General features: G+C 36.1%; 1 protein-coding gene across 11 annotated transcripts in view; it reads left to right on the top strand.

Annotated features, from left to right (window-relative positions):
- LOC123865607 (voltage-dependent L-type calcium channel subunit beta-2) overlaps positions 1-23,978 on the top strand; it is a 164,885-nt gene that overhangs the window by 80,331 nt on the left and 60,576 nt on the right. For 10 of the 11 annotated variants that reach the window (XR_006796025.1, XR_006796023.1, XR_006796026.1 and 7 more), the window contains exon 2: positions 21,128-21,163. The exons of the other annotated variant lie outside the window; for it this stretch is intronic. Coding sequence is in view for 5 of the 10 variants with exons in the window: in XM_045906817.1 (XP_045762773.1) it covers positions 21,128-21,163 (36 nt within the window). In the remaining 5 variants the exon portion in view is untranslated. The remainder of the gene's footprint in view (positions 1-21,127; positions 21,164-23,978) is intronic. 11 annotated transcript variants of the gene reach the window in all.

Here is a 23,978-nt window from a genome sequence, read left to right as displayed (position 1 = left end):
GGAAGCGAGCTAACCTGGAAGGGCTATGGCAATTTCTTGGGAGTTTACACAAGTGTAAATTAAAAATTTATAACACCCCCGACAAGTAAACGTTACAGTAACTAGAAAAGAGCTGACAACTTTCAAACGGCTCAACCGATTTTCTTGGATTAAAGCTAAGAACACTCTCGATCAAGCCACCTTTCAAACGAAAAACTAAATTAAAATCGGTTCATTAGTTTAGGAGCTACGATGCCACAGACTGATATACAGATACACAGATACACACGTCATACTTATAACACCCCTCTTTTTGGGTCGGGGGTTAGTAAAACTCATACCCCTTTGGTTTCTACACAGCATCGTACCGAAACGCTAAATTACTTGCCGGCACGGCATAGCCGGTTTAGTGATAACTAGCAACGGCCGAAGGCCGAGTGCCTATTAAATAGGCCCCGGAAGGGTTCGAAACTAATCGGGCTTACATCGACTAAATACCTACGTGAATATAGCCCTTATATTGTATACTTACAATGAAAATCACTCACGATAATTTAAATATTAAAAACTTTCAGGTATGCAGGTTTCCTCGCGATGTTTTCCTTCACCGTTAAAGTGGTTTTAAGTTGAGGTCCGTGCCCGGGATTGAAGCAGTGTTGATCGTAAAATATGAACGCAACATACGGTACTGTTTGTAAACTGTTTCTTTATAAGCCTTTGTACACAATCCAACTTTCTTTTATGACTGTAACTTTACGATTCGCCCACACAATGGTCAACTTGTGTCATCCGCGTTACAAAAGCGATTTTTTTAAAGTACTGTCACTACTGACTATACAGTATGCGTATAGAAACATTTTATAAGACGACCAGAGCTTAGCAGGTTTGGACCATACTAGCGACTGTTCTGCATGGGCGCTAAAACCGACGACAATACTGTCGTGTTTATCTGTCTTTTATCATCATCATCGTCATTATCAATTCATCACCGGCTCACTATTAATAACGAGTCTCCTCTCAGAATGAGGGGGGTTTAGGCTTTAATCACATATATACATTATGGAGAACTCTCAGGCATGCAGACTTTCTCAAGATGTTTTCCTTCATTGTTAAAGCAAGTGATAATGTATTTCTTACAATAATAATCGTCAAAAGGCTGGCTTATTTGAGTGTCTTGTGGTGATGACCACCAACAATCCGTTCGCCCTTTTTTGTTCGTCCACGAATTAGGTCAAACATTTTCTTAGCACGCTCTTCGAAATATATCAACCTAGGTACGTCGCATGTGTGTTTTCAACCTTAAATCGTGCAGCGTTGATCTCGATAGCACAGGTAGACGCGCCCGAACAATACCTGTTCGATTTTTTTTTAATTCAGACGCAAAAACGCGGTAATGAGCGCACTGTCAAGGGATAATGGGTCTCCATTGTCTATGCGGCCAGCCTTGCTTCTGGCGGGAAAAAAACCCTCTTTTGAATTTGGAATAACTTTTTTCTCTTCACTTGTCTATTGCAACGTAATGGCATAGTCTGTATAAAAACTGCGATGTATCATTTTGATTTTTTAAATTATGATTTTGGATTTCTTTGTGTTTATGATTTGAAACCGGTCGTTAAGGTCGACTTTTATCATTCTATTTGGTCTGATTTTCTTTTCTATTTTGATTTATCTATTGCATTTATATTAATTTGCTAATGCAATTTTATCAGTGACAGCAGGATATAAAAATGTGTCGTAATATTTGTGTTAAAAATTAAAATAATTATAATAAGTAATCAATGAAGATGGTTTATGAAATCAAATCTGCAGAGAAATGTTAATTCGAATTAGATAATACATCGTACAAGATAATTTCATATAGCGCTTCATATTATGTGCTTTTTAGTTATTTAACATGGAGGCAATTTTTTTTTAATTAGAAAAGAAAAAAAGAAAAAAGAAAAAAAGTGCAAATTTCAACCCTTCTTTGTGATTATAATTTAAAATTGGAAGTAAAAATTGATTTTTATCGTTCTATTTTCTTATTTCTTTTTCTATTTTGATACAATTATTTATCTATTGTATTTTTATTAATTGCGAACGCAAACCTATTAGTCACAGCTGGATATAAAAATATGTGTCATATTTGTGTTAAAAATTAAAATAAATAATCAATGAAGATGCTTTATGAAATCAAATCTGCAGAGAAATGTTAATTCGAATTAGAATAAATAAACAATTGTTTATTTTGTTTATTTTAATTTGTTATGCAGCTTTATTTATTGTTTAAATATATTTTTGTTTATTATTTTCAAAGAAATTTTACAAAATATAAAATTCAAAGTTTTTTTCGCACTAGCAACACTATTAGCTTTGCTCGGGTAACTTATTATAATTTTCGTAGGGATCTCTAATATTTTTGAAAATAAAACATAGCCTATGTCACTCAGGAATAATGTTGCTTTCAACTGGTGAAAGAATTTTCAAAATCAGTTCATTAGTTCCAGATATTACTTCCTACAATACAAACAAACTCAAGTACAAACTTCACCTCTTTATAATATTAGTATGTATAGATATACTATACTAGACATTATTCTGTTTCAGTAAACTTTTTTTGTGAGTGGCCCATATTTTGTTTTATCTTTTATTCAAAAGATAAATTGAAAAACAACAATAAAATATGTTACAATTTTTGATATGAAAAAAGACATAGATCAGCAAGTTATGTTTGTGAAATAGCAATGAAAAACTAATAATAAAAGAGGAAATGGAATGGCGGCAAAGCGAATTTGGGGTGAAACAATAAAACGTCATGTATTGCTTGTATCGATTAGCGCAGACATTCGACTGATCTGTACCACAGTTTACGACAGTTGGGAAACTTGCGACAAAACGTCGATGCACACGAGTAGATTATGTTACCTCGTCTTTGCGTAGGTAGCACATTACCTACATAACTACTACTACTATTAGGTATCTTTGATTTAATACCTAAAGGCTCAGAGGCTACCTAGAGGCAAAGGAGTAATACCTATTTGACAGATGTAGATTCAAGATCAAAACCGAGAGTTTCCTCACTCAAGTTCAATCTGTCTTTACACTTATAACGACAGTTGACCATGTATTTGGCTCGTATTAAAGTAGAGTCGATCGGAAATTGGCAGTTCCTACTTATATTATTTTGATTTCGCCACATACGTAGCAACACCATGATTATTTGCTGGATTGTCGTTCAATCACGTTACAAAAAAGGCATAGGAGCAAGCAACCTTGATTTTTTGCATAGATACAGACTTGGAGAGTGACATAGGCTACGAACATTTACGTTTTAAATCTACAATTGGAATTGTTTACTTGGCTATTGTGCTAAGGTCAAACTCATTCTTTGGATTTTAGACCAAGTCCACCTCAGTCCACCTCTTGGAAGAACAGATTGGCGTGTTACATAAACTTCATATCACTCTCCTCAATGAAATAAATATTCTACACACATTCTATTATTCATTTTCTACACACATCTAGCAATGAAAAATCTGCATTTTTGGTTTAAAAAAGTCGGCTGTGCGTTTGTCGCATTCGTGTCTAGAGACCAGACTCTGGTCTCATGTCTACGCTAGTTTTTACGAAATCATACTCGATATTGTATGAACAGGTATGCTAATATTGGACAAATGTATATCTTGGCTATAATCCCACTTAATAATATAAAAACAAAATTCAATAAGACTTATCTAAAGAGACTGTTCCGTAAATCGTAGCTCAACGTCACAGCATAAAGAAAGACACAGTAGTCCAATGGCTTTGCATCACATTTACAACATAGGTCCCTAACTACGTAGGCCAATCGTGTGGGTTGTATCGCTAACACAGTGTCTAACAATGAATGATAGCCACTAAGCTCACTTTTTAATCCATTGATGGTTTTCTACGAAAAAATATTTTAATATCACCCAGTGAAGCAGCAATGTAGAACCAACCAACCTCGGTGGCTCTCATTGAGCGTGACACTACGAATAACCTTACCGGTCGCTCCTTTGTCCAGCATTTACTAATTCTAAACGTCTTCGTCAAACCTCTGTGTATAATATTATTATAGTCACGAAATGATCGTGACAATCATCATCACAACCCATCGCCGGCCCACTACTGAGTACGGTTCTCCTCCCAGAATGAAGAGGGTTTAGGTCATAGACCACTACGTTGACGAAGCGCATTAACAGATTTCACACTCATTTGAAAACATTATGGAGAATTTTCAGGTATGCAGGTGGCCACGATGTTTTCCAAAGCAAGTGACTTTATTCGCTCAAAACTTAATAACTTCGAAAAGGCTCTTTTACTACACATTATTTAATAAGGCACCGGAAGCGCATAGATTTATGAAGAAGCTTAGAATGATTCACGTTCAATATCCAAATTATTGAAAAGATTTCTAATTAAAATTTTGACTTACTAATCTAGATTTATTCGAGCTTTTAAATTTTCAGTTATTGTGAGGGTTTTTACCCAAATAATGATTGTTGACCTATTGAACTTAGTTCGTTTTACTTATAATTTAATAAATGTAGGAAGGATCGGGGAAGTGGGAGATCTACACAGCATCATTATTCAAAGAAGGCCTCTCCCATCATATAATTATAGAAAAGGGATCACTACTCTGAGTAATGAGGAAATACGACGCACGAGAAAATACAGTTAAAGTAGACATTTTAAAGAACTTCTCGTCTTTTCCCAAGTATTTACCCAAGTTAAACTTAGGTATTTTATCAAAAAGCGGCTCCCGTTTGATGTCATTTGTTCAGTGGTGAGTCTTACAATGCTGCGCTTTCCGGTAGGACGTCATCATTTTATTACCATGGATGGCGTTTTATACTTGCTCTAAAAATACCATTAAACCAATAAACAATAAGGACAAACGAGTCGTACCGACATTCCAAAGCTAACTCACAATATACCTCCATAACATACTTTCCATGAACACGGCCAGAACCGTTATGCGAGTCAAAAGTTTAGAAATAATACTAAATTTGCGCCCGCGCATCTTATAATAATTTATCTCGGCGCTCGCCTAATGGCCGAAGACGCGGCATTAGCATAAAATGACGATAATATTCCTACAATTGCGGGCATGGCGATCAAAGTGTCCACATATGGAAATTTACTTAGCATTTTTAGAGTTCCTTGCTACATAGATAAATACCACTTTCTTTAACGTTGAAAGAAAACATCGTGAGAAAACCTGTATGTCTGAGAGTTACAAAGAATTAAATGCTTAATTTGCTATAAATTATAGATTATAGCCTATAATCTTCTGAAACAGACATCTGTATTTGCAACATGCAGCATGCGATATGCACCGCCCGCCCTCCCACTGTTAAACATGTAGGAAAACTCAGCCACCAAACAAACAATACGCACCACCACCACTCAACTGTGACCACCTGTAACTCAACATTACAACACACAGATCCCCGCCCAAAACACACACGACGCACGTTTTACTCCGACACAGAGTTCCTCAGTAAATGTAGACCTTTTTACAATCACTACTCAGCACCCATAATATTATAACTGCGAAAATGTGTTTGTTTGTTGGTTTGTCCTTCAATCACGCCGCAACAGAGTGACGAATCAACATGATTTTCGCATAGGTATATAGTTAAGGATCTGGAGATCCCCGTGGGATTTTCAAAAACCTAAATCCACGCGAACGAAGTCGCAAGCATCAGCTAGTGCATAATAATTTGCAAAGAGAGTTCTCCATAATGTTCTCAAAGGTACGTGAAGTCTGCCAATCCGCATTGACCAACCATATCCCATATAGTGTGGCCTAAACCCCTGCTCAGTAGGTACTTAGTGGACCGGCCGGCGATGGGTTGAGAAATGAAGCTGTAAGTTCGTGGGTCTGGCTAATATCTAATTTTTGCTGCATAAGTTCTGGTACGGAACCCTCCGGGCGCGAAGAACACTCGCATTTATCTGTCGTTTTTCTATAAACATTTACATATTAGGTACTTGTTGGTTTGATTGAAATTTAGAATTCCGCGTTACGAAACTAAGCTCCTCCTATTATGAGCTTTTATAGTTTTATGTAAATGGGAGACAGTATGAGTTTTACCTATTACCAGTTATTCTAGTATTTATGCAGTCTAGACAAAGTTAATGGTTTTTATACTAATTAATATAAAGCAAAGATAGTCGATACGTCCGAATTCATAGAGATAGAAATATAGATTAGTATCTATAAAACACAGTGTGTGAAAATCTTTTGGGCAAAACTAAGCAAACATAGAGTTAGAAATATTATTAAGTAGCTATTTCTATCTCTATGTAAGCAAAGGTTTGGTTTGAGTTAGTCACTAAAGCTTTATTGGATTTTGCAAATACCTGGAGGGTGCCATAGGCTAATTTTTTATCCCAGAAAATCAGCGTTCCCACACAGCATCAACTAGTACTTAAATAATAATACTTAACTATGTACCTACCCTCATCAAAATAATAATCATTCTCAATTTAAAATCAGTACCAGAGACAACGAGCTCAGACCTCATCTGTCAAAACTGCTTAATGTTTCTAAAAAGGTTTTAACTTTTAAGATCCGACCCGACTTGTTATTGTTATTTATATTAAGGCCGAATTGCCGGGACCCTTCGCACTTGGCTTGTAAAAAAAGAAAATATAACAATGAGAGTTGTGACTCTATGGTTCTAATTTTAATAGTCTGTGGGGCGATTTTCGTATGGGATGCATTTGTAATTTTGTTTATGGAATGCAGGATTGCGCGGGTCATGTAGGTACGCGTTTTTTGTGCTCGTGCGAGCGAGAAGGGTGTATCTAGATGTATGGGGGTTCGCGAAGTACTCTAATGGGTGTTATAATGTGATATTGCTCGGTGTATCTGTTGCATTTGGGTTGGGTGCTTTTTTTACTGGAATCTTCTTGGATAAATGTTTTATTTAGGGTAGGATACGAGGATACGAAGATGCGACGATAAAACGTAGTGTGCTTAACTTATTCTTATATCCATACACTGTAATATTTAAATATACTTTAATGATTACAGTACGCCGACATTACGATACATGTATATATTATATCAGTGCTTTTTGTTTGCTTTTTTAACCGACTTCCAAAAAAGGAGGAGGTTCTCAATTCGTCGGGATCTTTTTTTTTTTTTTTTTTTATGTATGTTCCCCGATTACTCAAAGACCCCTGGACCGATTTGGAATTTTTTTTTTTGTTTAAAAGGGTATACTGTGCAGGTGGTCCCATATAAATTTGGTGAAGATCTGATAAATATCTTCGGAGATGGAGAACAGAACTCCTCAATGGATAAGAGCAAATTGCTCGCGATCACTGTAATAGCTTAGTAAACAGTAGGGTTTTAACTGGGCATAGCATATTATAGTACAGTGGGGCCACTAAAAATTGTGAAATAAAAAATTTTCAAAAGAAAAATAAAACCGACTTCAAAAACCAAAAACACTAAAAAGTAGAAAATAATTTTTGTTTAGCTAGACATGTAATGTACCTAGGTATGAAGTCGGGCGAGCTTCACTCTTGGATTTCTAATTTTGTTTTAATATGCTCGCTCGACTTCATACCTAGGTACATTACATGTCTAGCTAAACAAAAATTATTTTCTACTTTTTAGTGTTTTTGGTTTTTGAAGTCGGTTTTATTTTTCTTTTGAAATTTTTTTATTGTAAATCTCTTTCCACAGATATTTTAAATCTTTGCCCCATATAGCAAAGAAAGATGTACCCCAAATTGTCGTATAACGGGTAAGATGACACTTTATGCACCCAAAATCAATTACTCGTAGGTAAAGTGCTTAAATTTTCAGAAAGGACTCTTTACTCTATTTGTCGACTGTCATAAGTACGGTTTATACAAGGATTGTACATGGCAGTTAACAGGGGCGCCGACTCCGTGGGTGCCGAGCACCCACGACTATGTAAAATAATTCTACTAGGTACGGCGCGGCTGTACAAAGTTCACCCAGGTCAGCTAGTACTGATATAAATAACAAAAATATAAGTAGTTAGGTAGGTATGTCATTAAAATGGCTGGAGCACCCACGGGAATTTTAAAAAACCGGCGCCCCTGGCAGTTAACATATACTTAGAGCAAATATTATGACGAGTCCTTTCTCAAAATGTGCATTTATATAGGTATACTTTGCCCCGGTAAAGGTAAATTACAAAAAAGGGAATTGCCTATAAAATGGTTTATCATATCACAACTCTTCCTTTTGACTTTGCTGTAGTCGCGTTAAAATACCATACCTTCCGAGTTCTAATTTCCATTTCAAATCTAAAATGTAAAGTACCACTTAAAATATACCGTCCGTCTCTCGAAACCCTAGATTTAAAAATCAAAGCCTATAAAAAGTAAACAAAGGAATCATTTTCTCCCGCCATGGCCGTGCCACTCATATAGCGGTTCCGAGAATTACAATTGTAATTTGCGCTAAGCCAAATCCAGACCAACGCCCGAATTGTGATTCCACGATCGGGATCGGAGGCTGTATCTTAATGCTCAGAGTTTCTTTTAGAACCAGAGTAACGGACATAGCTCAAAAACGGCTGAATTAGCAATGGGCAGGGCACGTAGTTCGAAAAACCAATAGAAGTTGGGGTGCCAACTGCCAAGGTGCTGGAATGGCGACCTCGGACCGGAATGCGAAGAAAGTGTCGTGTGTGCCCCCCCCCCATACCCCCTCCCCCTCCCCCTTTTCCTACAAGAGGTTTTTTTAAAATAGATTTAAATCAAATTTGAAAGAGTAAACTTAATTGAATTGATAATAATATTGTGTTAGGGATGGAATCGATCCCGATTGCGATCGCAATCGCACTGGCGCGGGTGGTCAGCTATGTAGCTCATTGGGTCACTTTGAGGAGCGGGCGTCCTTGGACGGATATAGCCTGCGTACCCTACATATTGGGTCATGTGAAACGGTATAAGTTATTTTTTGATGAATTCAAGGGTTTTTACGGTAAGAAAACTCCACAACGCCCATAAAAACTTTCTACCTAAATATCGATTAACTTATTCTCAAATGATTACGGACAAAATAATATTATTATGACAATTTTTTTTTTTCAAAAGAAGGCTGATGAAATTTTTCAGCAATGTACAATCTAAATGCTTTCAAGGCAAGAGTGAATCTGACATCTTCTAAGGAAGCGTGCTGTGCTGTAACCCAGGATTCATCTTTATTCAATTTTATCACATTATTGCAACATTGATCAAGACTCGCATTTTTGGGCAGGACTAAAATAATTTTAGCTTCGTTGTTCCTATATTGGATTACCAAATTTAGGTGAAATTTGGATCTAGGCCAGTTTATAAAGGCAGAAGTCTGAATGCACTGTTATTCTTAGAATATAGGTAACCTACAAGTTAGTTGACGTCAGTTTTAATTTTACTTTATTTTTACGACTTTTCTGTTTTAATTTTATGATTCAAATAAATACTTTTTATTATATCTTATCAATATGTATGTTTTAATAATGATCTTGTTTTGGGGGTTTTTATATAAGTTATTGGCTTTACTATTATGTTCCAAAATTTCATTATATGTTTACCAATAACTTTACAGTTAATTATTTACTTAAGTAGATATTTTCAATAAAAACATATTTGTAAATATGAGAGTTGTTATAACTAATCATTATTGAGTTAAATTATATTTTCTACAAAAAAAAGAGGAATTAAGACTAATTAAATACAAAAAAAAATAACAAAATAGTAGGTAATCATAATTAATTATGGTCACTCCACTAACTTTTTCGGAGCTACTTATGTACGTTTTGGGCAAATAAATACGACTTGCTTTAACGGTGAAGTAAAACATTGTGAAGAAACCTACACGCCTGAAAGTTCTCCATAATGTTCTCAAAGATGGGTACGCTGGCCTTACCAGAAGTGTCGGATTGGCACTTCACAAGTCAGCCATCCACACTAGGCCAGCGTGGTAGACTATGGCCAAGCCCTTCTCATTTTGAGAAGAGACCCGTGCTCAGTAGTGAGTCGGTGATACGCTGATCATAATGATGATAAATTATTATTTTGTACTTTTAGTACTTTTTGAAAAAAAATTTTTTTGAAATACTTGACTTACTCCCGTTTCTCGTGAGCATGTCCTGCGACCGTACAGCGCAACCTCTGCAGTTAGCTGCACTGTGCGTTTTGTTATTATTCCTTCTATCGTCTGAGACACAGAGTAGGCTATCCCAGAAGTTTTTTGTTAACTAACTTAAATCAACAAACATAAAATTACATTCATAAGTTTTCGATATTTTCCCCTCAATCGATATGAAACACATTATATACAAGTGTAAATTAAAAATTTGTAACACCCCCGACATGTGAAGGTTACAGTAACTAGAAAAGAGCTGATAATTTTCAAACGGCTGAACCGATTTTCTTGGATTATGGCTAAGAACACCTTTCAAACAAAAAAAACTAAATTAAAATCGGTCCATTAGTTTAGGAGCTACGATGCCACAGACAGATACTCTCTCTTTGGGTCGGGGGTTAACAAATAGATTATGAACATTTATGCAATACATAATATGACACATGTCTGAATGGACCCCTAAAGAAGCCCCTATCTTCTTAACGATGAAAATATATTAATTCCAGTGTTAAAGAAGCTTGAAAAGCCTTGCAATCTAAAGCTTGGAAAGTAAAATATACAATGTAATCCTTTTCATTCAATAGGTAAGGTACCTACTATAAAAAAACATTATAGTTTTCTTTACGCCATAAACTCCAAAAGGGTGTTTTACTTTTATAGTTTGCTCTATATCATTTTACTCTGTGTTACAGTTTTAGAAGGCTCTAAACATTTAATGGGGTAAGTTTTACGATTGACGGCTTAGAGAAGGGTAAAGGGGGGAAAGTGGGGGGAGGGGTTGTTCGAAGTATTTGGAGGCGTTTATACTCGTTTAATGATCGAAACCGTATTGCTTCGAAATGTAATCTGTGCTCCGATTACTTATACGATTTTAGTTTTTTTTATGCTCACAATATTAATGGGTTGTTAAAATCTTGTTAGAATAAAGGGAGGAAAAATTGTGACTTTTTCGAATAGGAAGTTGTGAATCACTTCGTCCTACAGAACAACTTATAGACGTGATTTTTGGCATAGATATCTAATTCAGGACCTTGAGAGTGACATAAGCTAATTTCTATCCCGGAAAATCAAGAAGCTCCTCCAGGATTTTTAAAAACCTAGATCCACGCGGACGTAGTCGTGAGCATCATCTAGTATGACAAGTGTAAATTAAAAATTTATAACACCCCCGACAAGTGAAGATTACAGTAACTAGAAAAGACCTGATAACTTTCAAACGTCTGAACCGATTTTCTTAGATTACAGCTAAGAACACTCTCGATCAAGGCACCTTTCAAACAGAAAAACTAAATTAAAATCGGTTCATTAGTTTAGGAGCTACGATGCCACAGACAGATACGCAGATACACACGTCAAACTTAAAACACCCCTCCTTTTGGGTCGGGGGTTAAAAATAAATAAATAGCGAAATGTTTTGGTAGTTTTAACGCTACAAATACAGTAGGTAACGGTAGCCGTCCCTGACTGATGCTAGGTTTCACGGGAGCGACCCAGTTCCGAGGTATAGTTCCGGCGGCTTTCAGTTACGGAACTGTGCCGAGCGGAACTAGCGGAGATGCGGAGGTTACGCATTGTGGCCGCGCTTTATGAAATCCCAATGTAAAAGAGAGTATGAAATGAAATATGATGAACTTTTTATTAACTAACGACCATCTATACTTATATAATACTGCGATAGTCTTATGTGTCTTATACCTGCTAACTTTTCACGGCCCATTTGTTGCGATTTTGACTGGATGCGAGCTATCACCGAAGCAAATAAATAGTTCCCGCTAAGTTATACTTTGATTATAGCAAATAAATAGTTCCCGCTAAGTAATTCTTTGATTTTAGAGAATAAATAGTTCCCGCTAAGTAATTCTTTGATTATAGCAAATAAATAGTTCCCGCTAAGTAATTCTTTGATTTTAGCAAATAAATAGTTCCCGCTAAGTAATTCTTTGATTTAAGTAAAAATGTACTAACTTTCTTTAAATAATCCGAAAGTGTGTCTGTTTGTCTGTCTGTCTGTCTGCTAGCTTTTCATCACCCAATAATTATTATTTAACCAATTTTGACGAAATTTGGCAGAGTTAGTTTACATCCCGGGGATGAACATAGGGCTACTTTTTATCCCGGAAAATTAAAGAGTTCCTACGTAATTATCAAAGGCCCATTGTTTAGTCTATGTGAAATTTGGTAAAAAGTTCGCTTGCGTCCCAGAAATTGCCTATCTTTTTATCCCGGAAAATCAAGGAGTTCCCACGGGAACCTTAATCCACTCGGACGAAGTTGCGGGCATCATCTAGTAATCCATAAGTAGATAGAATTGATCAACGTTGGCACCACGCGATCGGTGATTGAAATAAACATACGATTATTTAGAACCATTCAGTACGACCATCATCTATTAGAAGTTTTAGAACAATACAAAATGTCTATCCACGCCTTTTTCCGGACGGCCCACTTCTGTGATTGAAAGGTACCGGAAGCGTATCTCAAAGCTCAAACTAGGTCACTCCTGTAAAACCTTACACGTAGGCTTAGAAGATAGCATACAGTAGTGAGTGGAACAGAAACTGTTGCTATGCAAGTAAGCTTTTACGAAGTTCTTTTGAATCAAATGAAAATTATTATTATAAGTAGGTGCGATTAAATAAGCATGAAGTTTCTAAGTATCTAGTAACCACATTTAATAGTTTCTTAGTTTAGTGTACTTGTGGAACTTGAAATAGGGATTTAAATAATATTTTACCTCGATTTTGGGTCTCAAGTAATTTAAATACAATTAAGTATTAGGCTATTTTGTACAAATTTCCCGGAAATCGTCATTATGATGATTTTTCGACTTTTTCACAATTTTCTATCATTTTAATGCTATTCAAAATGCGAAACAGCGTCAACTCAAGTAAAGATTCCCGAGAGAGCAGTCGAATAAGCAATAAAAAATAAAATATTTTTGTTTTTACAACGATACACAAAGACATTGTTTTTATTTAAATCGCCGCCCACGTTTATTTAAAACGTTACATATTGTTTAGCCTACGCAATAATAATACATTGATCCAGTTCAAAATTACCAAATTTTACATTAAATCTGAATCATATCCTATTAGACTATAAGAATATTATATGTAATATGAGAGTGAAAGTCATAGCTCATAGGTGATTTCAAAATTACGTGAACAGAACATTACGTGAATCAGAGGTTTTTACACGAAACCTCGACAATTGTGCAAGGAATAGGCAATTTCCATAAAGCCATTATTGTATCAAATACGACGATAGTAATTGGGTTTTTACTGCGAGCTAATTTTGTGAGTCTTTGAGGAAGGTTCATATCGACTGACCGGATAAACTGAATAGGTACATTTTTAACCCCCGACCCAAAAAGAGGGGTGTTATAAGTTTGACGTGTGTATCTGCGTATCTGTCTGTGGCATCGTAGCTCCTAAACTTATGAACCGATTTTAATTTAGTTTTTTTTGTTTGAAAGGTGGCTTGATCGAGAGTGTTCTTAGCTATAATCCAAGAAAATCGGTTGAGCCGTTTAAAAGTTATCAGCTCTTTTCTGGTTACTGTAACCTTCACTTGTCGGGGGTGTTATAAATTTTTACACTTATTCTCGCATACATTTATTACCTCTCCTCCGAGCTGATCCGTACGGCTTTACTCGGGTGTTTGATATACTAATATTATGAAGAGGAAAGATTAGTTTGTTTGTAATCGATAAACTCTGAAACTCTGACCCGACTTCACTGATTCTTTCGCCATAAAAATGCTACTTTATCCAGAAGTAAGTGTTTAAGTGGCAAATAAACGACATTCTTACTTCGCACCTAATCTATGTATTTCTTGGGCAATTCTTGACCGTCTCTACCTACCATTTTTAAAGGAAACTTGGCTCTTTTATTTTCCCAATCGATGTGTTAGGGCCCAAGCCTTGCTATAAGGCCTGCAAACGTTCGCACCTGTCCCTGCGAGCTTAGCTGTCGGGCGCGATTTTGGGCTAAGGCTATAAGTAATAATAATTAGGCACGTGCCTGAAAGTATCGATGCAATGTATCGATACTTTAATGGTCTTTATAAACCTAGAATAAAAAAAGATCACTTCTATCACACTATCACCGGAATTCATAGTCAAGATAGGAGCATCTTTACAAGATATTCAACCTTAATGAATTGCATTAAGGTTGAATGAGACACATGTCGTTTGAATCGTCCTCTAAAGAAGCCCCTATCTTGAATATTTGTATGACACAATTATCATGAGTGATTGCCTTCATAAATAATATATAAAAATGCTGCTGGCTGTACTCACATGGTTAGTCTGATGGGTCCGAAACTAGTCGGGCGTACGTCGACTAACCACGTGGGTACAGCCGAGAGCATTTATAGTTATAATTATTTATGACAATTTGACCATTTATCGCATGCAATCTCATTTGATGCGGTAAATAGTGTGTTACTGCGAATTGACAGTGAAATCATAACAAAAAACCTAACCCCAGAAGGTCTAAAGCAATTTGCTTACGCGTTTCTCCGACTTTTCCGCGATTTGTTTACCTTTTGAGAAGACTAACGAAAAACAGACTATATATACATCGATATATTTTTCTAGCTAGATTTACACCCATCACTATTTTCCATGCTAGCCATCCCAGCTATGGCGTGTCGGGTAATGCATGCGAATGCAAGGGACAAGGGGACTAGAGGCTGGAGGGGCGGCGCGGGAGGGGGGGGGGGGAGGGACGCAAGGGCAGCCTCGTGCCCTTCGCCGGGTCACCTTGCGCAGGTACATGCGCGTGCGTCTATTGTGCAACCTGACACTCAATATCAATTGGGGTGGCCAGGGTTTTAATAAATAATTTCGTGAAGTTGATAAAACTACTTTACTATTATTATCAAATAGGTACCTAGAGTAAGAATTATGAATTACTAGCTGACGCCCGCGACTTCGCCCGCGTGGATTTAGGTTTTTCGAAATCCCGTGGGAACTCTTTGGGTTTCCGGGATAAAAAGTAGCCCATGTGCTAATTCAGGATATTATCTATCTCCATTCTGAATTTCAGCCAAATCCGTCCAGTAGTTTTTGCGTGAAGGAGTAACAAACATACACACACACACACACATACACACTTACTCACATACACACAAACTTTCGCCTTTATAATATTAGTGTGATAGGTACCTAGAGTAAGAATTATGAATTACTAGCTGATGCCCGCGACTTCGCCCGTGTGGATTTAGGTTTTTCGAAATCCCGTGGGAATTCTTTGATTTTCCGGGATAATAAGTAGTTTATGTGCTAATCCAGGAAATTATCTATCTCCATTCTGAAGTTCAGCCCAATCCGTCCAGTGGTTTTTGCGTGAAGGAGTAACAAACATACACACACACACACACACACACACACACACACACATACATACACACTTACTCACATACACACAAACTTTCGCCTTTATAATATTAGTGTGATTTCGTGAAGTTGATAAAACTACTTTACTATTATTATCAAATAGGTACCTAGAGTAAGAATTATGAATTACTAACCAACCTACCCTTGCTTTACTCGGGTTGTAGGTATTTCTGAAAAGCCTTGCCTTGCCTTGCCTTGAGGTGGCATTTAAAAAATCCTGACGTGTACACATATTTTTTTTTTTTCATTTTTAACCGAAAGCCCAAATACCAATCTTATAAGATATACTTAACTTGAAAACTGACGAATTTTCATTCCCTTTTTAATTTCCTGAAGAGTAAAACTTCTAAAAGATTCTCTCTTATTGAGTGCTTCTGCTAACTCCATATTAAGACACACCTACCGTCTAAATTTCCAGTTTCTAATCTCAGCTTTTTAAGTTGTGCGCTTGCTGTGCGTTGATAGAACAGTCAATTAGTCAGTCAGTCAAGTTTTTTATAATTATTTTGTGTATATAATTTGTGACAAACACGAAAACCACACTTATAAATCTCGACTTATACATATTATAATATTATTTCCACTATTAGACAATAACAAAAACAGGACGATCCCGGAAATTCAAATCGCCTGGCAAATGTGTGCCCATAATAACACCGCCAAATTACATAGACCCTATCACGTAAGAGGTTAGGTGTATTCTCCTGCACATACCCCTTTTGTGGGGTGAGCCTTAACCAATACGTTATTCTAACGAGTTTGAATTTTTTGAGGGCCAATTGCATTTTATAGTTGCCCGTGACAGGATAATAATAAGAAAGGAAGAGTTTCGGACTTTTTGCAGTTCCCAAACTGTCTTGCTCATGCGATTTCGTTTTTTGTCGGCCATGTTTTTTGCGGTGTTTCGTTTTTGAAGTATTTGATATAAAAAAATCAAAAATCAACGATATGCTAAGACGCTCTAGATTACAATTTACGAGTTTTATCTTTGTTCCTATCAAAAAGATATTAATTTTTTGTATTACATACCTACTATATTTGCGACTTCGTCCTCATGGATTTAATAGATCCCGTAAGACCTCTTCGATTTTCCGAGATAAAAATTAGACTGTATCAGGTCTTTAAAGCATATCCACCCAAAAAATATTTTAAAAACATCATTTTAAACATTTTTAAATTTTTTGTGATAACTATTACTAGGGACTTACATTTTCTTCATACGTAACCACAGTACGTAACTGTCGTGTACCACCTACGCATATTTATATCTAAAACTGTCTAAGTTTCGTATATCAATGTTTTTCTTGTAATTATTCGTAACGTTTAATAGTAATAAAAGCAATTGTTTATAATGCTAAATACTCGTTTGTAGAAGATAATTGCGCCCGCCACGTTTTTGTCCGTCCGTCTGTAATGGATCTTTTTGTTAGTTTGTTTACATCGCGTGCTCCGAGCGACAGTGGCCTAACTCAAAATTGATATGAATTATAGAGACTGGTTCAAACAAAGTTATTGGGTGTAGACGGTGTAGATCAATAAAAGGAGAGCGATAAAGAAAAAAGTAGAGAAAGGAAATGTTCTAAAACTGTAAAAATGTAATGTTATAGGTATTTTATATGTACTTACCTACCGATGTCTAGTCTCATCAATTTCTATATGATATGTCTATGATTTATCCCATGCAATGATACGGTATATTATGTACGAGTAGGTATGGCAGCTGGGACGCTGACTCCATAGTAAAAACTTGATAAGCCAATCTCTTTAACTATTTTTAAAATTGTACTCTTAAAGGCGACTTCGCTCAGGATCAGGTAATTTTTCGTCAAAGAAAACTTTGTTATTTGATGACATAAATCAATTTTACCAGATAGTAAGTGGTAATGCAATCTTAGTGGTAGTTGGCAAACTTAGCTTGCTAATCCGAATCCTAATTCCTAATCCCACTAATATTATAAATGTGAAAGTGTGGATATTTGTAACTCAATCACGCATAAAGTAATGGACGGTATTGACTGAAATTTGGTATGGAGATAGATTATACCCTGGATTAACACATAGGCTTCTTTTTATCTCGCCTAAAGAGTTCCCGCGGATTTCGATAAACGTAAATCCACGCGGACGAAGTCGCGGGCATCAGCTAGTAAGTATTAATGTAGTCTAAGGTGGTAGTTGGCAAACTTAGAAGGGGTGTGGCTGTTTCAGTCAAACCCATATCCCTAACCGATTTCTACGCGGCATCGCACCAGAACGCTAAATCACTTGGTAAGCTAGTTACAAAAAAAATACAAAAACTTATATTGTGGCAGTTTAACTGGGAATTGAATCTGGGATCTCCCTCTCATAAGACGACAGCCCTCGCCACTACGGTCATCAAATCTGTACTGAAAATCTGTACATTCTGAGTTAAGTCAGTTTATCTGAGAGCGCGCAATATTATGATTATTCACATGTAGTGTGTAATTACACGTCAGGATAATCTTCCGCATCGAAGCTCTTGAAATCATAAAACGTTTCCATACCTACTTGTACCCAAAGAGATGTTGTATCACTGGAGCGAGCAATGGCGTCGATTCTCTTGTTTTTCTCTAAACTTTCAGAGTATCTGCATCTTTTTCTTTTTGAGGTTGCTTAAAAGGTCGGAACAGGACTTCGTCTGTGATGGCGTTTGCTGGCGCGCGTGCTGTGCTTGTCTGGAGTTTTTTTTTTGTTAAGAGTGGCTGGTTTTTGTGTTAGTTGGTGTTTTTTGGTGGTGGAACTGACTGGGAAGCGCTCTAGGGAGGCACCGCGCGTGTGTCGGCGGGCGCCGGCGCAGACGGAGTCCATACTTGTATAAATTCAATAACTTGAAAATATCTACAAACTTGACATTGGCTAATCAGAGTAAAGCCAGATTTAAAGAAAAAAAAAAGGTCGGAACATGAATTTTAAATTTGAAACCACAAAATTTTAGTGCATGCTATTAAACAATAGGCTCGCGACTGGCAGCATAAGTTACGAGGTTTGACAGTTCTAAATTAAATTATGTTTGTCTGTCCTTTTATTTTTGGTAAGGTATTTATACATTGGTAAGAAATAGATGCGAATACTCTAAATTTTAGTTGCACTCAGAATCAGTACCAATATCTCGCAAAATTACTCCAAGAGATATCATGCTGGACCAACTGGTCAATTACGGAAAAGCTGCATCAATGCTTAATCTCAGTTGTTGAAATTGGCTGAATTTACGGTAATGTCGTTGCAATAGGCATATCAGCCAATAGTGAGAGAGTGTTGACCAATCACCGGTGATTGCGATCGTCACACTGTAGCTGTCAAACTACGACGCTAGTACCTCAGTTCGCCAACCGCCATAATGACTTATTGTAACTCCCATAGTAATCGGGTCGATAATTTCATCTAATTTTACCTTTGTTTTTGGTTTTTGACTGACTTTTTGTAGGGTTTGTGCGTTTAAATATTGCAGTTTGTATATTTTTGACGAAAATCAGTTACCAATTGTTTAACGTGCACGGAGCGCTTAACAATCACAACATAATATGCGACTGTAGCAATTTGATGAAATCCCAACTTAAATTCTAAAGAGTATTCCTTTGTCTGTCGATAATATTACTTTTTTTATCGTAATTTGCTTATTTTTACGGTAATAGAGCAAATTATACCTAAAAGTTATTGATGAGTGTCTATTATTTCACACATAGATACGGCTTTTTTTGGCTTTGATATTGGGAGGTACGAGTAGGTACCAATTTTTTACACCATGTTAACTTTTTAGAGATGGTTTGTTATTGAGAAGTCATTGTAAAATGTCTCACTGATCATCCTCGCGTTACTGATGTTATGGGCGTTGCTACTCCGTAAATGTAACTCGATGCCAACTTGTAACTATGAAATAGGTACCACTCATATAACTATAGGTTAAACGTTAACTGGCAAGACCTTCGTGTTATTTATTGGTTTGTGGATTGTTTGATGTCAGTTTTATAGCCTTTGTCCAAGATTCAAGTTCGTAAAAAATATGGTTTATAAGGTCAAACAAAAAATAGGTCATAAAAATACAGGTACTCAGTACCAGTTTTAAATGTAGCTCTAAGTTTTTTAAGACACGACTATCTTTTTCCTATGATTATAAAATAGCGCAGACGTCCGAATTTAGACGGTGAACAGTGAGTTAATTTTCTATAATCCGCCAAAAATGACAAAATGTGGTGCACCGCCTGTCATCCCACTACTAAACATGCAAGAAAAGGAAGCCACCAAGCAAGCAAGCAACACCACTACTCAGCACCAAATAAATCTACGAATACACATTGTTATACTTAAGAGGGGTCTCTCCGTCACTCGCTTCATACAAACGCAGTTCCAATTTCATTTGAATATTAAGCAACCAAAGTCCATGAAATTTTGCAGACATATTCTAGAAACTAATATCTATGTCTGTGGTTTTGAGCCCCTGTAATTTTAAAACTACATATTTTTAGAAAAATCTATAACACCATAGACACAGATATTAATTTCTAGACTATGTCTGCAAAATTTCATGGACTTTGGTTGCTTAATATTCAAATGAATTGGAACTACGATTGTATGAAAGGAGTGACGGAGAGCGCCATGTTATAGATTTGTCCGTTTAAGCGGATTATTGCAAATTAAGCTCCAATACAAGATTTTTTGATTCGCAAGACTGTCACGACTAGTGTATGTAAATCCCTACATTTAAAGGGACCTATGTCCAGCAGTGGACATCTAGCGGTTGATAATGTTGATGGTGATGATCAGTCCCAATTGTGTATCATGGACTTCCGCTGCTTCATTTATCATGATGCTTCTTTTTTTTTTTTTTAAAGAATAGTAGCCATGTTAATCATGACTAATATTCCCCTTTCCCCTCCAACTAAGCGCAAAGCTGTATTAGGAGTAGGTACGACAATAGTGCAACGGGTGGGGTTTGAACCGCCGACCTTTCGGAATTCAGTCGGCTCCTCAACCTGTTGAGCTATTGAGGCTTCTATCAGATAGTGTTCGAAATAAGCTAGAAATAAGTTAGATCTCACTACATATTTTCAAGTTTTCGCTCTGTATTATTATGTGTTTTCTCTGTATCTAATAATTTTTATGGTTTATAATAAAAGTACATTCATTTATTCATTAAGTAAATATACTTATAGGCACAATATGATCCATATAGAAATGAAGTTTTCCTCAATTGCAAATGATGACACATTTTCCTTCTTGCTCTACAGAATATACTTTGAAGCTATTTCTTGGAAGATCCTTGTACTACTCGAATCTCGAAAGCTCTCAGTTGACTCATGCAATTATTCATTTTATTATGTTTCTTTCACGTAATCACACTTGCAATTTTGTTCGTTTAGCATTTTTATGCTTTGATAAAGTTTAGCAAAATTAATAAAATTATCAGAATTAGCAGAGATTTCCTTTAAATTTTACATAAAGAATAAGTGATAATAACAATAAAGTCACAAGTAAATCTTAGCACTTCATTTGCTAAAGATTATGATCGCAACCTTTTTCGTCGCTATAATTCGCTATAATTTTCCGTTTCATCTCGCTTCCGTTTTTCCAAAAAGCAACTAAAGCAGGCCCCTTTTGTTTCGCAGGAGTCGACGCCCTCCTTGACGCTAATATCGTCAAAGGTAAGTCACACAAAATTAATCGCAAAATCCATCTAAATTCAAGCAGAATACTATCGCCAATTTGAATTTGAAATAAACCTATTTTCGCGCGAACTCTAGTGTAAATACATTGTAATGTGTCAGAAGTCTCCATTTTTAGGGTTCCGTACCTCAAAAGGAAAAACGGAACCCTTATAGGATCACTTCGTTGTCTGTCTGTCTATCTGTTTTGTCGGAGTATGGCTGATTAGTTTCAGACCCTATCAACCTCTCTGCGGAGTGGTGACCACTGTAGTCTTATAAATGGGAGGTCCCGGGTTCGATTCCCGGCAGAAGCGATTTGGGAATTTATTATTTCTAAAGTATCTCTAGTCTGGTCTGGTGGGAAGCCACAGCCGTGGCTAGTTTAGTTTTTCAGTCTAGGTAATGCTCTTCAAGTACAAATTATAGGATAACGAACTACCTAGAAAAATCCCTACTTTAGCTGTAAAGAACTAAGTTATTGTACCTATAGGTAATAGGTACATGAGGTAAACCGATTTAATCCTTGAAACTCGCGAAGGTATATGAATCATATAGTAACTATGTAGTAATAAATACATACAGTACATCTTTACCAGTATTTAAGTTCATATAATAAGCCCCTGAAGCGTCTCAAGTTGTAAGGGTGACCTCTCACGGAGCATAATAGACGAACTAATTTTTTCCTCAACGCAAGTCGCGTGTCGAAAGTCCAGCAACTTACAATAGGTACAATTAGTAAAAATTTATAATACCCCCGACAAGTGAAGGTTACAGTAACTAGAAAAGAGCTGATAACTTTCAAACAGCTGAACCGATTTTCTTGGATTATAGCTGAGAACACTCTCGATCAAGCCACCTTTCAAACTAAAAAAACTAAATTAAAATCGGTTCATTATTTTAAGAGCTACGATGCCACGGACAGATACACAGAACACAGATACACACCTCAAACTCACCTCTCCTCCCTCTTTTTGGGTCCGGGGTTAAAAATAAGTTTTACGCTACGATACTGCCTATAGTCTAAGAACAATCAGTGAGACAGCGTTTTCTCACGGATTTTTCATCGACAAATCTTTGCAAAACAGATGACTGTGTCGCACTCCGCAACCGTCTTTTTTCTAACTCGAGCCATCACGAGTCTGAAGACTTGTATCGAACGAGCTCGTACTATCTCGGTATGTGAGAAATCGCCTTTAGCATCCGCGTGGTCGATTGAGATTTTTTTATCACGGTACGGATAAATGATTCAAATTGGCGATCAGTCACTCCCAGATCATGCGTCCGAATTAATGTACTAACATAAAAACAGCATGACATCGCGTGCGTTATTTTGAGAAAATTTGAAAAAAAAAACGCATTCAGCACAGCTTACTTCTGCGAGACAAAATAATATTTGCAGCTAAATTATATGTATGATTATATATAATTATATTATAATTATATAATTATATTATAATTATATAATTATATTATAATTATATAATTATATTATAATTATTTGTACCTAGCTAAAATGTACTTTTTTTGTAGATAAAATATTTGTATAGAGCTTTCGCTAGAGGCTTTGTATGTGTTCACTAAAATAAGTTTATATTGTGACTTAGTTAATTATCATTATTACCAGCCGTTGGAGTCCACGGCTGGACATAGGTCTCCTGTAGAGACTTCCACTTGATTAAACCTAGGTATAGTACGCGACAGGTCAAGATGGCAATCGGAGCATAAGGCGGGGGGACGCCCCGCACATCCGTACATCAGCCGCGCTATCCTGACAGGTTGTTTCATAGAGATAGCATATTTTTGTATTCTAGACAATATACTGTAGTAAGTACGTGAGTACGTACGTAAGTACCTGAGTTTGTTGTCGGTTCATCTCAGACTTGGGCGCGTTTGGAACCCTCGTAGCTTTAGTTTTAAGTTACGTAATTAATTATCACCACTACTATACTATATCGTACAAATTTAACAATTTCGACCATCAAAAGGAGTATTATACCTACTTTGAATAAATGATTTTGACTTTGACTTTACCTAGATATAGTAAAAAATATAATAATTAATAGGCAGTACCGAGTATTATTGGTCTAAGGCAGAACCGAATTAAAAATTCTAAAATAGGTATTATAAGTAGGTAAGTAAATAAGATTAATAATGCATTAAATATTTAGTGCTATAAAAAATAAACGGATCAAATTAATTATCACGAGAGAATTAGTAGAGATTTTGTTAATTATAAGGCAAATAAACACTCACAAGATTGATGGCTTAGAATTTATTCTGATATGTTTAGAAAAGTCGTCAATCTGTCAGAATTTGGTCCATACTGTGGACTAGGCGTAACGCGTTTGCAAAAGATCGTAACAACATCGTGTCAGCAAAACTATTACAGATCTCTTAATCTTATTATTTATTTGATAAAACCTAACCACGTAAATAATATGGCAATTTATTCAAAAATTATTGGTAAAGTATGAATTAAAATACATAATAGACTACACTTAAATAAAATTATTATTAATTTCCTAAATATAAACTAAACAAAAAGTTCAGGAGAGGTTTGTAATAATTTATTTACTTAAATATACTTTTCATACAAACACAAATGAAACGAGGTCCTTTTTAAATTCTTACTAAAAGTAATAATATAAAGTGATTTCTATTTTAAATTGATTCTTTTAATAATAAAAAGGACTTCAGTAAGTACACTTGCCACAATCGCTTTGGGTGTAGTTATGTGGCAATAGGGGTGTCAACGTCGATACCCCGCGTCATAGACCACGTCTAAAGTTTTCGCGGTACAGGACAGTAAAAG

This window comes from Maniola jurtina, chromosome 1, assembly GCF_905333055.1.
Source record: "Maniola jurtina chromosome 1, ilManJurt1.1, whole genome shotgun sequence".
Lineage (NCBI taxonomy): Eukaryota > Metazoa > Arthropoda > Insecta > Lepidoptera > Nymphalidae > Maniola > Maniola jurtina.
This window is presented reverse-complemented; position numbering and strand designations above follow the sequence as displayed.